This window comes from Panulirus ornatus, chromosome 57 (assembly GCF_036320965.1).
Source record: "Panulirus ornatus isolate Po-2019 chromosome 57, ASM3632096v1, whole genome shotgun sequence".
Classification (NCBI taxonomy): Eukaryota; Metazoa; Arthropoda; class Malacostraca; order Decapoda; family Palinuridae; genus Panulirus; species Panulirus ornatus.
Window position 1 is genome coordinate 6,536,774 of NC_092280.1, and position 15,394 is coordinate 6,552,167.

The following is a 15,394-nucleotide window of genomic DNA, read 5'->3' on the forward strand; positions in this document are numbered from 1 at the left end:
CTTTCCTATCATCATGCTTACACAAACACAAGCCACAGCCAGGTATGTTTATTACATTTTTCAAAAATCTGCCAAGGGGCGGTGTGCCATATACTGATTGGTAAAAAAGAAAGAGCTAGCTCTATGGTTACCTATGGTACAGGGTTGACACACTGTATAATGTAGCTATATTGATGAAAGACACTTAACTCTACAATGGGTGATATAGTTTGAATGTCTTCTCTATGGCGCCATGACTGGAGAAGGACAAACAATTGATATCCGGATTCCTTCTCTTCTCGGGTGGGGGGTGGGAGATGTAAAAGGAGGACGCAAAGAACACGACCAAGAAATCAGATTTTAATGATTAACTCCCAATAACATCGATGTAAGTCATTATAAAAAGTATTCAAAAAGGTAGAAGAGAAAATAAGATTTAAGTTTGCAGATTTCATTATTCTATTTATTTTGGTAGGAATATTAGAATATCAAATGGTGAGTTCTTTAATTTGAATTCTTAATCGAAATTCAACTTACTGAATTGGTTGATGTAAACAATTACAGGTTGTCTTGTTGTCTTACATGTTGAGATTGTTATTGAAAGTGGTGGAGTCGAAAATACATATACTGACACCGAGGGAGGTCTGCTAAAACCCTTGATGAATGCTAATAATATCAAAAATTATTAAGATAAGGTAAATGAGGATTGCACATCACGTGGCTTACCCGCTGACGCTGCATATATGTGGATTGCAGAATAATGTTTATTGTAAGTGAAATTTGCTATCCTGACCCCAAAGGAGGGTCACAACACAGTGCAGTGTTTATTGAAAGCAGTCCAGGCAAGTGTTTACCCTAACCCAAAGTTGTGGCTAAGTCTGAATGTTAGGGTAGGGTTACATTGGCTTAAATTGGTCTTTATACAATTTGTATTTTGGGGTTTCTGGTAGCAGTTTGGCTCTATATCTTTCCTGTTATAAGTTCAGTATTCTATTCTGACATAAAGTGTTAAGAAAACAGTTTAACTCTGCATCGAATCTAGCTCAGGGAAATGGTCACTTATGTTAAAGGTATTTTATAGATATTGTGGTAATAGATACCAGTATAGCATGGTTTGGACCATAATATGTTATTCAACGGTAATATATAGGGTGATATCAGTTGTATATATTACGAAAAATATAGATTTATGTAACGTAAATGTAAGTACTACACTTGTAAAATATCAACAGTATCCCTAAACTCCAAATACCTCTGAAAACCAGCAAAATTCGGGATGGTTGTAGTAGATGTGGTGAAATACACTTGTAACATGAGATCAAATTAGCTTATAAAGTTTTTGTTTATATAAGTAATTTACAGTATACTTTTTCTGTATGTATTCTTGAAGTAGTTTAGCAGTTGCCATTGTGATGATGTGACTACGAACTTCCATATCTCTAAAGAATGGCTTTATTTAAGTAAAGTGAAAGATTTTTATTTCATGAAAAGGAAGATCATATAGAAAAATAATCTTGATATGAATTATATTGGTGGGGCATTGAGCTGTCTCACCAGGCAGCACCCGCTACTGATGGTTTGTTTTATGTGTTTCCTTGGTTTTTGAAGATATGTACAGTATATCCATTCATTCTGACACATATCGTGTGGTTTTGGGTGCTATTTGGTGGTGTTTGTTGTTTAGGTATATCCAGTTAAGTGCTCATGTCATTGTTTACATTCTGTGCCTCATTGGCAGAGCACTTTTATGAGCATGGTTGTTAAATTTCATCTAAATTATTGAAAATTAAGATAATTCTTGCCTGCTGTAGAGGTAAGGTGAGATCTTCATAGGTTCTTTTGATTTTTTTACATGAGTTTTATCTATTATATTATTAATCCCCTATTTTCCTATTTTTGATATTGCTCAATAAAATATTACAGTCTAAATCATGCTCTACAAGTATTTCTGTAATCAAATGAAGTATCTTTGATGTAAGGAGTTCTTTCCCGAAGTTTGTTTCTCTTCAGAGCTAAACTGGACCATTACCAGAATTATTTTGTATATTGAGGGGACAGATCTCTTACAGGCATCCTTGACATATTTACATATGATGATCAGTACATAGAAAAAGCTTAGGCCTGTATTGTGGAAACAATGTGTAGCATGTCACTACAAATATTAATGGCTGTAAATTTCATCTCAAGGTAAAGGCGGCTGATTTAAGAATTAGTTCTCATATGAGGTCATATGCTTAGTATATGATCCCCAGTAAGGTCTGTCACCCTCTAAGGGCTAAGGGTGCATTTCTAGCTTCAGGATCCTTGTTGCATTCTTATGGAATTGTTGTTTGATGTAAATATATTTTGTATTATTCAATGATATATGATTTAGTAGTGAGAAGGGTTATAAAGGAGAGAATTGTGAAGTTAAATATTAAACAATGTATGTTGCCTGAAAAGATATTAAAAAACCGTACTTCCCTCAGGGAGCATTAAAGATGAAATTTGTAGTCTAGTATTGCTTAATATCCCTTGTTTCAGGGGAGATGCACCTTTGTTTGGTATTCAGTGGATGGTGCCGTGTACCATATGGTATGAAATGTGAAAATAAGGTAGTGATGATTTAATTGGTTTTCCATAACAAGAGAAATTGACATTTTTAAAAATATATCTTGGTATCTTTCACACAGAATCTGACACTTTTAGGTTATGCAGTTTTGTTCTGTGACATAGATGAAACAACAGTTTTGTTTTTAAAAAATAGGAATGGCAAGTAGGATTTAGATTCTATCTACAGGTGAAAAAGGGGGAAACAGCTACTTGCTATTGATTATAATTGTTTTTGATTACATAAATCTTATGAAATATCTGTCATTGATCACATGTTATATGGCATTTCTCCATAGAGCAAATGTTACATTGTGCCAACTGCAGGAAGGATGCATACTGGTGTCCTGATAGTGATTTGCCCAGGGACTTTTCAGGTCATCCTGTGGTTAGTTGACAGGATATATTCACCTGGTGCTTTATTGAGTTTCTGTAAAGCTTTAAAGGTTTTTAAATTGATTTACAAACCAAGTAAAACTCTTTAGAATCTGGACAAGGTGCTAGGTGAATGAATGTTGTTAGCTGTCCTCAGAACCCATAATCTATGAAGGGAAACAGGCATGATGCCCTGGCAAATTATTTTTGTTATAGTGTTAAGCATCCTTCCTATGTTTGACCTAGTAGGTGTATTTTGATACCATTTATGTATAAATTCACATTTTCCATTTTTTCTTTTAAAGAATGGAGTGGTTATTCATAAGCACTTTTGATCATGATCTTTCAGAGCCAATCTCTGTTTTTTCAGGCTTTCTTGATGTACAGCAAAGTGAAATAAAGCTTTCTTGTGGTATGAAATATATTCTTGTGATACCTTATTATTGTTTTACAGGACTGTGGTCAGACACCTAAGATACAGGAATTTAGTGAGAACAATGGCCTCAGATGGAAATGCAGATGGTAGTATTCCAATTAAAACTGACATACCCGAAGAAATAGGATATGTCGTGGATAAACAGCCTTTCACATCTGTAACTGAGGGAAAAGCTGAGGTTCTTTTCCCATCCTCTCATGATGTATTTTACAACCCAGTACAAGAGTTTAACCGGGACTTGAGGTGAGTGCTGAGTTGTCAATTTATCTGATGGCATTGTTTCTTATTTACATTTTGTTTCACCAAAAATTGTGTATCAGCTTGGACCTTGTGACTTCACGCTTGAAAGTGTGCTCCCTCCTGATTTGCTATCTGTATATAAAGCATACCATAATTAATGATAGATCTTTATCAAAATTATTTTGAATTTCACTTCTCTGGAATTATTGGAAACAGGATAATCAGGGATGATTACTGTACAGAACATTTTAGATATGTGGTTCAGGATGAAATCAAGCTATGAAATTTACATGAGAGGAAAGTACAGATTGTGTTTGAAATACTAGAGGTTTGAGTGACTAGTTTACAGAGTAATGCAAGGGTGCAAGAAGTTTCCATGTTTTAGGTATACACTGATTGGGTAGAGAAAATTCTTATATTTTATTAGTCACAAGCAGAATTCCCTCTGGAAAAGAAAAGGAGTAAAAAGTTTTAAAGAAATGAAAATAGTTTATGAAAAAGACAAAAGACTAACAGTGTTTGGACTTTGACACATCTTTCATGAACATAACCTTGTTAGAAGGTGAAGAGAGATATTAAGTCCAGCCGAGTAGCTGGTTTTAATGAGACAAAGTAAAACCAGAAATCCTAGCAAGAAGTGTCAGATGATTCTGGGCAATGCTAAAGTAAAACAGAACTGCCTAATGTGATTTGCTGTGATAGTGTGTAATCAAAATAGAAAATGTGAGAATGTATTAAAAGTTTGGTTTGTTCTTTGGAGATATTACAATAATGACAAGTTAACTGGTTCATTTTGCAAACTTTTTTGTGAACCTTGGGAATGTAAGAGGAGTAAGCTGGTCTTTACTGTAGATGTTAGTAAACTTGTGTTAGAAGGGGATAAGGGTTGGGTGTTTGAATTATGACTATATATAAAGCATGGGAATGGTTTGTTGAATTGCTGAAGATATTGGAATTGGGGTTAAGGTACGAGAGAAAAATGTTGAAATATTGTTAAATTGCTTGAGCTTAGAGAAGAAAAGTGAAGAGAAGTATGTTTAACCAAGTTTGGTGTACTAGGAGGAGTGTTTCTTCCCTTTCCTATCTCTGTATGTAAGTATGATATAGTTCTGCTGTAGTGAAATGTTTAGCAAGATGATAGCATTTACATAGGATAATTTTAGAGATATATGTGAGGTTAAGGTGTAGAATGAAAATTAAGGAAGTTGGTAAAAGTTAACAGCATTTGCATTGCTGGAAGAAGTGGATGTGAAGACAGACAATAGAGAGTTGAGTGATGGATGTCTTGGGAAAATAGTTGTAGAAATAAAGACTCAGACTTTGAATGTATGTGAAGCAGCTAGGAATAGATAGACATACAATTGATGTAAAGTTAAAGAATGGTTTATATATATATTTTTTATATCTAGTTATTTATTTTGCTTTGTTGCTGTCTCCCATGTTAGCGAGGTAGTGCAAGGAAGCAAACGAAAGAATGGCCCAACCCACCCACATACACATGTATATACATACACGTCCACACACGCAAATATACATACCTATACATCTCAGTGTATACTTATATATACACACAGACATATACATATATACACATGTACATAATTCATACTGTCTGCCGTTATTCATTCCCATCGCCACCACACCACACACGGAATAACAACCCCCTCCTCCCTCATGGTCCAATTTGCTTGGACCACCTTCCTCTATAGTGCACAAACAGCATTTTGAAATGATTTTATGAGTAATAGGCTTAATTTTGGGTTTTGAATTTTTAATTGTTTAGGATTTGAATTTTTTTTTCACTTAATCAGATTAAAATCACACTTATCTTATGGTTTTTGTTTTCAAGGTTACATTTGTCATAGCGCAATGGTACCCAGTGGTAGATTTTTTACTTGGAGTCTCATAAGATTTATGCGAGATCGATAAGATACTTTCATTTTCTAATCATTCAAGTGATTAGGAAAGATAAATTCTGTATTCATCTGTATGAGTTGCTAGGGCAATTGGTTATGTTCAACTTGTGTAAAATTTTATAGTTAAGTAACTTTGCCTCTAAGTGGTATACTATCTTTAGAAAATGATTTATGGACATTTGCTTGAAAGTGAGTTGTAACCCATTTTTCTTTCACATTACAGTGTTGCTGTTTTAAGAGTCTTTGCTGCAGAGTATAAGAAACTTGAAAGACTAGACAAAAAGAAAACAGAGATAAAGAAAGTGGTAACTGTTCAAAAGGAAACAAATCCAGACACTTTAATTGAAGAAGAGAATGCAGAAGGGCAGTCTGTTGGCAAAGAATCATCAGGTGAAGAAATAGCTTGTGAAGACAGAAAAAGTTTTATTCTACCTCCAGGGGTTAAGGATGATGATGGCATTCGTATTTTGGAAGGTCTGGCAGCTTCTGGCTTAAGATCGATTCGTTATGCCCGTGAGGTTGGAGGTGTCAAGGAGATTGTTGCCAATGACATATCTAAACAAGCTTTGGAGTGTATGAAGCAAAACATAAAACATAATGAAGTAGCAGATATTGTTATTCCAAGCCACAATGATGCCAGGCAAGTGTTTATAGTGTAAAGGAGAAAGGTTTTCCTCCAGAATTAACTTTCACATGTACTAAACAAGAATATTGAAGCTCTGTTATACTACATTTTCAGGGATAGTCTTGTTATGCTGTAACAAATTTTTATCTTGATAAAAGGCTAACAGTTTGTCAGAGTGTGTAGAATTTTTTTCATACGCGGGAGACAGCGGCAAAAAAAAAAAAAAAAAAAACATACTTGCCACTCCCCGCATGAGCAAGGTAGTGTCAAAGACAGATGACAGAGCCTTAGAGAGAAAATGTCTCACTTGGGTCCTTATTCTGTTCCTTCTATGGAAAGCAATACAGGAAGGGAGGATTTCCAGCTGCCTGCTCAGCCAATTTTAGTTGCTTTCTGTGACATGCAGGGAATATGTAAGCAGTATTCTTTCTTCCCTATCCTCAGGGATAATGTTGAATATATTTGTACCTTTATTGTTTTCTCACCAACAGGCAGATCCTTATTAACAGTGAGCGAGAGCTTGTGGTTGTGGGGGGTTTAAAACACCATTTCATCCCCCAAAATGAGGTACATCCATATAGATTTACCTTGTTCCTTTGGCTGTCATAAAGCCCAGGAAGCCAGCAGTTGATCATCCACAGAACTCAGTGATCATACAGTAACTGGATTTCAAGACATTGGGATGACGTGACACATGTCGTCATCCCTCATTTATTCCTACTTGCTTGCTGGTGTTATTCAGACCTACTGAGTATTGCTAGACTTTATTTTCTGGTATCTTTACTTTTATTTCTGGCCTTCAGAGATATTGGACTGACATTTGTACCTTTTATTTGTGTGTTTTCCTTGATGTGTATTGTCAATACTTAGTTGTAGCTTGAGAACTAGCGTAACCTGGAGACAACACTGGCATCAGCTGTCACAGTATGATAAAGATATTACTTTGATTTGATAATTTAGTCTGATCACTACTTTCTCTTGTTATGTCATGCATTATATATTTTCCTAGAATGGTTCTGGATCTGATTTAAACAAGCAAATGTAACATTGAAAGTTCAAAATGAAAGTGGTTGAAGTTTCTGCAGCATTCTGTGGAGAAAAAGGTAGATTTAAAGAGCACTTGTGTACATATACCTATTCATCTTAGGTTGGGAAAGCTCATCATTTTGTAGGCAGGTAATGAAACTTGATAATTCAGAGTATAGACCTTTCAGGTTAATCTTATTTCCGTAGATTTCTGCCATTTTAAATTTCAGCCCACTTAACTAAAGTGATGTCACCAAAGCAATAGTTGTGGCTTATCTTAAAGATAGCAGATTCATTGGAGGAATGTGTTAGATAAAGCTTAGCCTTAGATTTTTTCCTGAAATTAGGTTTCATTTTCAGTGTGGAGTACTCCAAATCAAAAGTCCATTTGGCTTTGGGCCTCTTGGTTTACCTGGCCAGATTTGCTTTGCCTTCCAGTAGACAAGGTTCTAGCTTATCTTTAAGAATTATGAGGACCAGTGTGACATACAGGTCAATTGATGGGATCATGGCATCATTGTTTAGTGAAGGTTACTGATTAACAGGGGCTAACACAGCCAGAGCTGGAGGTTGCTACTGCTGAACAATGGTTTGAAAGGGGTGAGAGGCATAGATTTCACCAGAAGACAGGGGTTTGAGGTTTCTAACTCCCAGGGATTTTGGAGACTCTCAGCTTATGGGATACCACCCCAGAAAAAAATTATTCTTAAGCCCTTTTTTTTGTATAACGGTCTTAAATGTATCATTTTATATTGTGTCCTTGTATTTTTCAACAAATATTATTATTGAAATTTGCAGTTATATTGAGTTGAATAACATGAGTATTATTTATTTCATTCATATAATTTTAAGGTTAATGAGAATATTGTTTTTTTATTATTAAGATTTATTATTAAGGCATGTGTTCTAAAGACATAATTTATTTTCTATTTACAGTATGGTGATGTATCAGAATCGCGAACCCAGCAAGAGATTTCATGCAATTGACATTGATCCATATGGCTCTCCTCACACATTCTTAGATGGGGCTGTGCAGTGTGTTGTTGATGGTGGTATTCTCCTTGTGACCTGTACTGATATGGCTGTTCTCTGTGGAAACTCTCCTGAGACTTGCTACACCAAATATGGTGCTTTGTCTGTTAAGAGCAAAGCTTGCCATGAGATTGTAAGTGTTTACATAAAGGTCCCCCATTAACTTCAATACTGGATTAGTTATGTGACATTTGTAAATGCTCTAAGGATGGACTGAAAGATTTACATTAACTCACTAATGATTGTTTTATATATGGAAAGTTCTTTAGGGCATGGTTTTGGATTGGGAGTTGTGGTTTCAGTGCATTACAGATCACAGCTAGAGAATGGGTATGAGCAGATGTGGCTTTTCTTCATCTGTTCCTGGCTTTATCTTGCTAACGTGGGAAATGGTGATCTAGTATGAAAGAAAGAAAAAGACCTTATGGTCAGGGGAGTTGGAAATCTTCCCACCTCTAGTACTTTCCAAAAGAAAGAGCAGGGGAAGGAGCCAAATGAGAATCTTTAGTCCTCTAAGGCTCAGTCATCTGTTGTAGATGTTACCTTGCCCACATTGGAAATAGCAAACATGTATGACAAAAGTCTGAATTATTTATACCTAAATGCGTTTCCCACCTTCATGAAGTCACACCAAGAGCTGGTGAACAAAAATTCCATTTGCATAAGTCAAGCCTCTTGCTATTGTATATAAAATACAAAGGATATTGCATGTCCATCTGTTCCCGATGCTGTCTCATGGAAGTAGGAAATGCATTAAGGTTTGACATAAAATACTAACCTGATGAACTGTTTTGATTTTTCTTTTAGTTCACCCACAAAATATAGGAAAACAAGTCACAGTTTGACCTGTCTGAGATTTTATCGCATGGCTGAAGATAAAAATGAAATTCTCTCGGACAATAAGAGAAATAGCAGAGTAGTCAGATGGAAAAAATCTCATAGTCTTTTTTTAGCTTACCAGGTCATAATTGTATTTTCGTACTAACCACAGCAGTAAAAGAAACATTAGTGTATCTCTACATGTAAATCACCCAGATTTTACAGAACAGAGAGGGAATTCTTTGCTTTTGGAGGCCTATCTATTAGCCCTCACATAAGAGAATTGGCTGCAGTGCCTCTCTACAAATGCACAATAAAAAGAAATGAATCTTCTTTCCCTATAAACAGATGATTTAGCATGCAAGAGGAAATACCCAGAAAGTATTCCAAATACCTATTTGTTGACCTGGTCCACTGCAGAGCAAGAGGTGGAGGGGAATGTGGTTGACTCATCTGACAGCTCCCAGCGAGGGAGAAAGACTTGCTTTTTCTTGAACTGGTCTTCATGATTTAATTTCATTTCATACTCAAACACAGCACTGGTTATGAATAACATGAATATATCTTGAGATGTTACAGTACGCAAACTAGAAATGAGCGTGAGGAAGGAGAGTGGTTGGCACATGAGGAAAAGGATGTTGTAGAATTTGTTTCTTTCTCTCAAACTTAGGAGCACACTCTATGTCACACTCTACTCTCATTTCATAAACAGGTATAGTGTTGGTGGTGACTAGTGTGATTACATTTAGAAATATTATACTATTCACACCAGAAATTGTGAGGATGGAGAGTGGTTAGCAAGTATGGGTTGGATGTTTCAGGTGTTTTTCCTCTGTAAGTATTCTAATTCATTACTGTCAGCTGTTACCAAAATCTTTAACCACCCCAGGATTGTATAAAGAGAAAATTAGGTGCAGTGGTTATGTAATTTCTTCCTCTTGAACACGGCCAAGTATGAGGATGGTGGGAATATGAATGCCCTTCCTCCTCCAGTTATAATTCCAGTAAAATAATTCCATCACTATTTCTTCACCTTTTTCTCAATATCTTTTTTTACTTTCCACCTGATACATTTCTTTGGATACATCATCCAACTATCTATACATTTTCCATGAGGTCACTTTGTACACATGATCTAGAGGTTGACAGCTTTGCTCCTGTAATTGTGAAGAGAGCAGACTTATTTCCTATATGCTCTTTGCAATGGAAGACCTATAGGCTACTAATGGTAGCTACCTTTCCTGTCTGGAAATTAAACTGGCCCATGCAAATCGTGAATTCCAGTGCTAACCATTTCATTGTAGAGGTTCATGTATATCTCATTTTTTTCATTGTATAGGAGAAACTAATGCCTTCCTTGGAATATTATTGAACTGTAAGATGTTACTTTCCTTGCAGGCATTGAGAATTGTTCTGCAGTGCATCGAGTCCCATGCTAACCGCTATGGGCGACACATTGTTCCACTGCTGTCCCTGAGTGCAGACTTTTATGTTAGAGTTGTTGTGAAAGTGTTTAGCAGCAAGGTCAGATGTAAAGAGACTTTCTCAAAGGTAGGTAATGAATTTGAATTTGTGTTAATACTAAACAGCAGTATTCCCATCTTAGTTCATCCTGCCCTGTGCAGTCTGTGAATTGATAATTTCCTTGCAATAGTATGGAAAAAAAATTATCCATGGGGATAGGGGAGAAAGAATACTTCCCACATATTCCCTGCGTGTCGTAGAAGGCGACTAAAAGGGGAGGGAGTGGGGGACTGGAAATCCTCCCCTCTCGTTTTTTTTTTTTTAATTTTCCAAAAGAAGGAACAGAGAAGAGGGCCAGGTGAGGATTATTCCCTCAAAGGCCCAGTCCTCTGTTCTTAACGCTATCTCGCTAATGCGGGAAATGGCGAAGTTTGAAAAAGAAAAAAGAAAGTAAGGAAAATACACAAATAATGAATACAAGTGCACAGAAACACTCATGTTTGTATCTGTCTTTGTTTTAGAGTGCAGGCATGTTGAAAGAGGCAATAGAGCATGGCACTGATATGTCTGGTGCATCTTTTATCCCGACACAACAAGGGGTGTGCTTTGAAGTGTTTTTTCTATTATTTTTTTGTTACAATTTACCTTGACTTCTCAGAGGAACAGCATCAGTGGTGAATAAGGTGAATAATATTTACTATGAGGTAAACTATTATATATTTTCCGTGCCTATTTTTTTGCCATTTCTTTTATTAGTTTTGAAGAATGTATGAGAAATATTTTGCAAAACAGATTTCTATGTGGCATTTATGGATCTTGAGAAAGCATGTGACAGGGTTGATAGAGATGCTCTGTGGATGGTGCTACAGATGTACAGTGTGGGAGGAAAGCTATCAAAAGTAGCAAGGAGTTTTTATCAAAACAGAGTTTGTGTATGAGTAGATAGAGAGAAGGATGAATAGATGGGGTAGTGAGGGAGGTAAATGCAAGGTCTTTACAGGAGGAGCAGGTATGCAGGCTATTGGGGTTGAGAGGGGAGTCAGGTTTTGTTTGCTTATAACACAGTGCTGATGTCAGATTCTAGGAAGAAGCTGCAGAAACTGGTGATAGAGTTTAGGAGAGAGTCTGAGAGTTGAGAGTAAATGTAAATTAAAGCAAGGTTATTATGTTACTAGTGAAGAGACAAGTCATTTTGAGTGTGAGTTTGAGTGGAAAGAACTTGTGGAAGGAGAATGTTTTACATAAAGTGGATATGACTGTGAAAGGAAGCTGAAGTGAGTCCCATGGGTGAGGGGGAAAAAGTTCTTGGGCACATAGAGGAATGTGTTGATAAAGAAGTCTTTAAGGACAAAGATAGGTGTGTTTGATGGAATGGTAATCCCATCAGTGCGGTATGAATGTGAGATATGGGCCTTGGACAAGATTGTAAAGAATTGAGTAAATGTGATGTAAATGAAAAGTTTGAGGACATCATGTGTTGTGAGGAGGGTTGATCAAAACAGAAGTAATAGGATAAGAGAAAGGTGTGGTAGTAAGTGGAGTATGTATGAGAGAGCTGAATAAAATGTGCTGAAATGGTTTGGACATATGGAGAGTATAAGTGAGGAAAGGATGTCTTAAGAAAGTATACATATGAATAGTAAAAGGAACAAGGAAAAGGGGTACACCAAGGAGGTGGAAGGGTGGACATAAAGATACTTTGAAGGTGTGAGGCCTGAACTTGCAGGAGTATGTAAGGCATACATAGAATGAAGTGAATTGGAGTGATGTAGTCTACAGGGGATGACATGCTGTCAGTGAGCTGAATCAGGGCATGTAAAGTGAAATGGGGATATCACACAAAAAGTTTCCAGGGCTTGATGTTGGAGAGGGGTTCTGTTTTGGTGAATTAAATATGACAACTAGTGAGTGAATGAGGTTATCTCTTCATCTGTTCCCAGCACTACCTCATTAATGCAGGAAATTGTGAACTTATAATATTAATAGATTTATTTTATCCTTGGGATAGGGGAGAAATAATACTTCCCACATATTCCCTGCGTGTCGTAGAAGGCAACTAAAATGGGAGGGAGCGGAGGACTGGAAATCCTCCCCTCTCGTTTCTAATTTTCCAAAAGAAGGAACAGAGAAGGGGGCCAAGTGAGGATATTCCCTCCAAGGCTCAGTTCTCTTCTTGACGCTATCTCGCTAACGCGGGAAATGGCGAATATGTATAGAAAATTTTTTATTTATTTATTGATCGCTGTTTCCTACGTCAATGAGGTAGCATTAGGAAACAGACAAAAGAACAAACCATGCACTCATATACACACACACAGAGGGAGGTAGTGCAAATGGCTGGGAGATGTATAAAACAAGGAGGCAAGAGGTCAAGAGAAAGGTGCAAGAGGTGAAAAAGAGGGCAAATGAGAGTTGGAATGAGAGAGTATCATTAAATTTTAGGAAAAATGAAAAGATGTTTTGGAAGGTGGTGAATAAACTGTGTAAGGCAAGAGAACAAATGGGAACATTGATGAATGGGGCAAATGGAGAGGTAATAACAAGTAGTGGTGAAGTGAGAGGGAGATAAAGTGAGTATTTTGAAGGTTTGTTGAATGTGTTTGATGATAGAGTGGTAGATATAGGGTATTTTGGTCAAGGTGATGTGTGAAGTGAGAGGGTCAGGGAGAATGATTTGGTAAACAGAGAAGAGGTAGTGAAAGCTTTGTAGAAGATGAAAGCTGGCACGGCGGTGGGTTTGGATGGTATTGCTGTGGAATTTATTAAAAAAGGGGGTGACTGTGTTGTTGACTGGTTGGTGAGGATATTCAGTGTATGTATGGTTCATGGTGAGGTGCCTGAGGATTGGCGGAATGCATGCATAGTGCCATTGTACAAAGGCAAAGGGTATCACCCTTCGCCCCATCACCCTCCTCAATGTTCAGGCATTGATTGCTGAAAATCTTTTTCTCCATTCATCCACCTCCAATTTGGTCTCCTGCTTCTCCTTATTCCCTCCACCTTTGACACATATTTCTTCTTTGTCAACCTTCTCTTGCTCATTCTCTCCATATGTCCAAACCATTTCAACAATCATGGTGTAAAAAAATAACTTGATACTTTGAAAAGTTCATGGGTCAGTATTTTCTTAATTTTATTTTTCAGCTCAATAACTGATAATTTTGTTATTTTTTTTTATCTTACCATTAATACATGTAGAACTAAAGGGAATCTGTTTTAGGTGTCATGGTTGTACCAGTGTGTGGGATGCGAGACGACTACCATGCATCCATTGGGTCGTGTTGTTGTCAACGGTCGCAGTGTGAAGTATCAGTTGTCTTCTGGTCCACCAGTTACAGAAACTTGTTCTCACTGTGGCCATAGACATTTGGTTGCAGGGCCACTTTGGTCTGCTCCTATTCATGATAGAGAGTTTTTGAGTACTTTGAAAGCATCACTGGTTCAGGAAGACTTCTCCACCTTCCGACGGATATATGGGATATTGACAATGATGGAGGAAGAGCTACCAGATGTGCCTCTATATTATGTTGTAGATAAGTTGGCAAGTGTGGCAGGTGTCACTCCATGCAGGATGGTGCAATTCCGTTCTGCTTTACTGAATGCTGGGTACCAAGTTTCCATGTCCCATGCAGGTAAAGCAAGTGTCAAGACAAATGCCCCACCATATGTTATATGGGATGTTGTTCGAGCATGGGAGAAGTTACATCCAGTAAACAGAGCAAAGATGTCTGATGACAGAGCTGGGAAAAGAATATTAGAAAAGGAAACCAGAACCATGATCAGTTTTGAACTCCACCCAGAGGCTAATCCTGAATCAAGAAAACAGGAACTGTTACGTTTCCAGATTAAACCAGAGAGAAACTGGGGGCCTAAGGCAAGGGCTAAAACCAGTCTGTTTCACAGTGATCAAGAAGAAAAGCGGTCACGCAATCAAGGGAAGAAGAGAAGAAATCAAAGCAATGATAAACAATCATCTGTTAAGATGACAAAAGGTGAAGGTATCAATCAAATGAATAAAAGCACTGTGTGCTTATAGCGAAAAAAAAGTGTTAGGGGTGAATGATTAATATATACAGAGTATGCAACAAATTTTGAAAATATTTCATAATCATATTGTACAATTTGAAATTATTTGGTATAATTTTTATTTATAGATCGTAAATGACAATGACATATATAGTAAATGGAGAGTTTATATGGATGATTAGGAAGTACTTTTCTACAACTAGTTGATTTTAAATTTATAGAAATTAATAAAAAATAAAGCCCACTTGCATCAGTATTTTCAACCATTTATATTGTGTTCAGAATACTGTAGGAGAACCACTAAAGTGTAATAAGTCTTAACTACCCTTAGTGATGCTGGTGCCTTTAATAATGTAACTATCACTTCACTGTACATGTCACACAAGAAATTCAGAATAATGTCACAAGGAGATTCATCCTGAACTCTTTTGGATAGGCATCCTCACCAGAGGGCCAAGTGTTGAAAATCTGTCTATAGGAGTTGTAACATGTAGAAAGATTATGCTTCTTGGTTTAGCTGTTAAATATGCAAAACACTTGTTTTCTTTCTTCTTTGTGCATTTTTAGAATACTTGCAGAAAGAATGAGGGTTACTTCAGGAAATGGGTTACTTAAATTATCCCCCTTGAATGAGATAACTTGGAATGTGGATTGCTCAAGTATATAAAGTAGTAGAATAGGATAAACTCAATACATAATATGCCTAATACAGGGTAATAAAGGGGAAAGGAAGCACAAATTGATGGAGAAAGAGTAAATACTTACAAGGATATTTACAAGGATATTTACAAGGATGCATCAAAGATAATGTTTTGAAATGTGGCGATCAATAAACTGGGCTGCATTCTAAATGTAGCCGAAGAGACA

General features: G+C 36.7%; 1 protein-coding gene across 4 annotated transcripts; it reads left to right on the top strand.

The window, feature by feature from the left end:
- Nucleotides 1-262: 262 nt before the first annotated feature.
- Nucleotides 263-14,773, top strand: Trm1 (tRNA methyltransferase 1). 4 transcript variants are annotated; one of them, XM_071694380.1, is made up of 6 exons: nucleotides 263-367; nucleotides 3,398-3,622; nucleotides 5,759-6,175; nucleotides 8,123-8,351; nucleotides 10,436-10,588; nucleotides 13,722-14,773. In XM_071694380.1, coding segments are annotated over exons 1-6 (1,842 nt in total). In that variant the 5' UTR covers nucleotides 263-365; the 3' UTR covers nucleotides 14,538-14,773. The 4 variants fall into 4 exon arrangements, with proteins under 4 accessions (XP_071550481.1, XP_071550480.1, XP_071550482.1 ...); XM_071694379.1 differs by lacking the exon at nucleotides 263-367 and adding an exon at nucleotides 500-674; XM_071694381.1 differs by lacking the exon at nucleotides 263-367 and adding an exon at nucleotides 532-821.
- Nucleotides 14,774-15,394: the final 621 nt, after the last annotated feature.

What these genes read in the sequence shown, in the direction of transcription:
- Trm1 (XM_071694379.1), top strand. Translation starts at nt 643, where the DNA reads ATGCTAATAATATCAAAAATTATTAAGATAAG. An exon ending in CCAAGCCACAATGATGCCAG is followed by an intron (nt 6,176 to 8,122) that starts GCAAGTGTTTAT and finishes TTCTATTTACAG; the next exon opens with TATGGTGATGTATCAGAATC. An exon ending in GTAAAGAGACTTTCTCAAAG is followed by an intron (nt 10,589 to 13,721) that starts GTAGGTAATGAA and finishes AATCTGTTTTAG; the next exon opens with GTGTCATGGTTGTACCAGTG.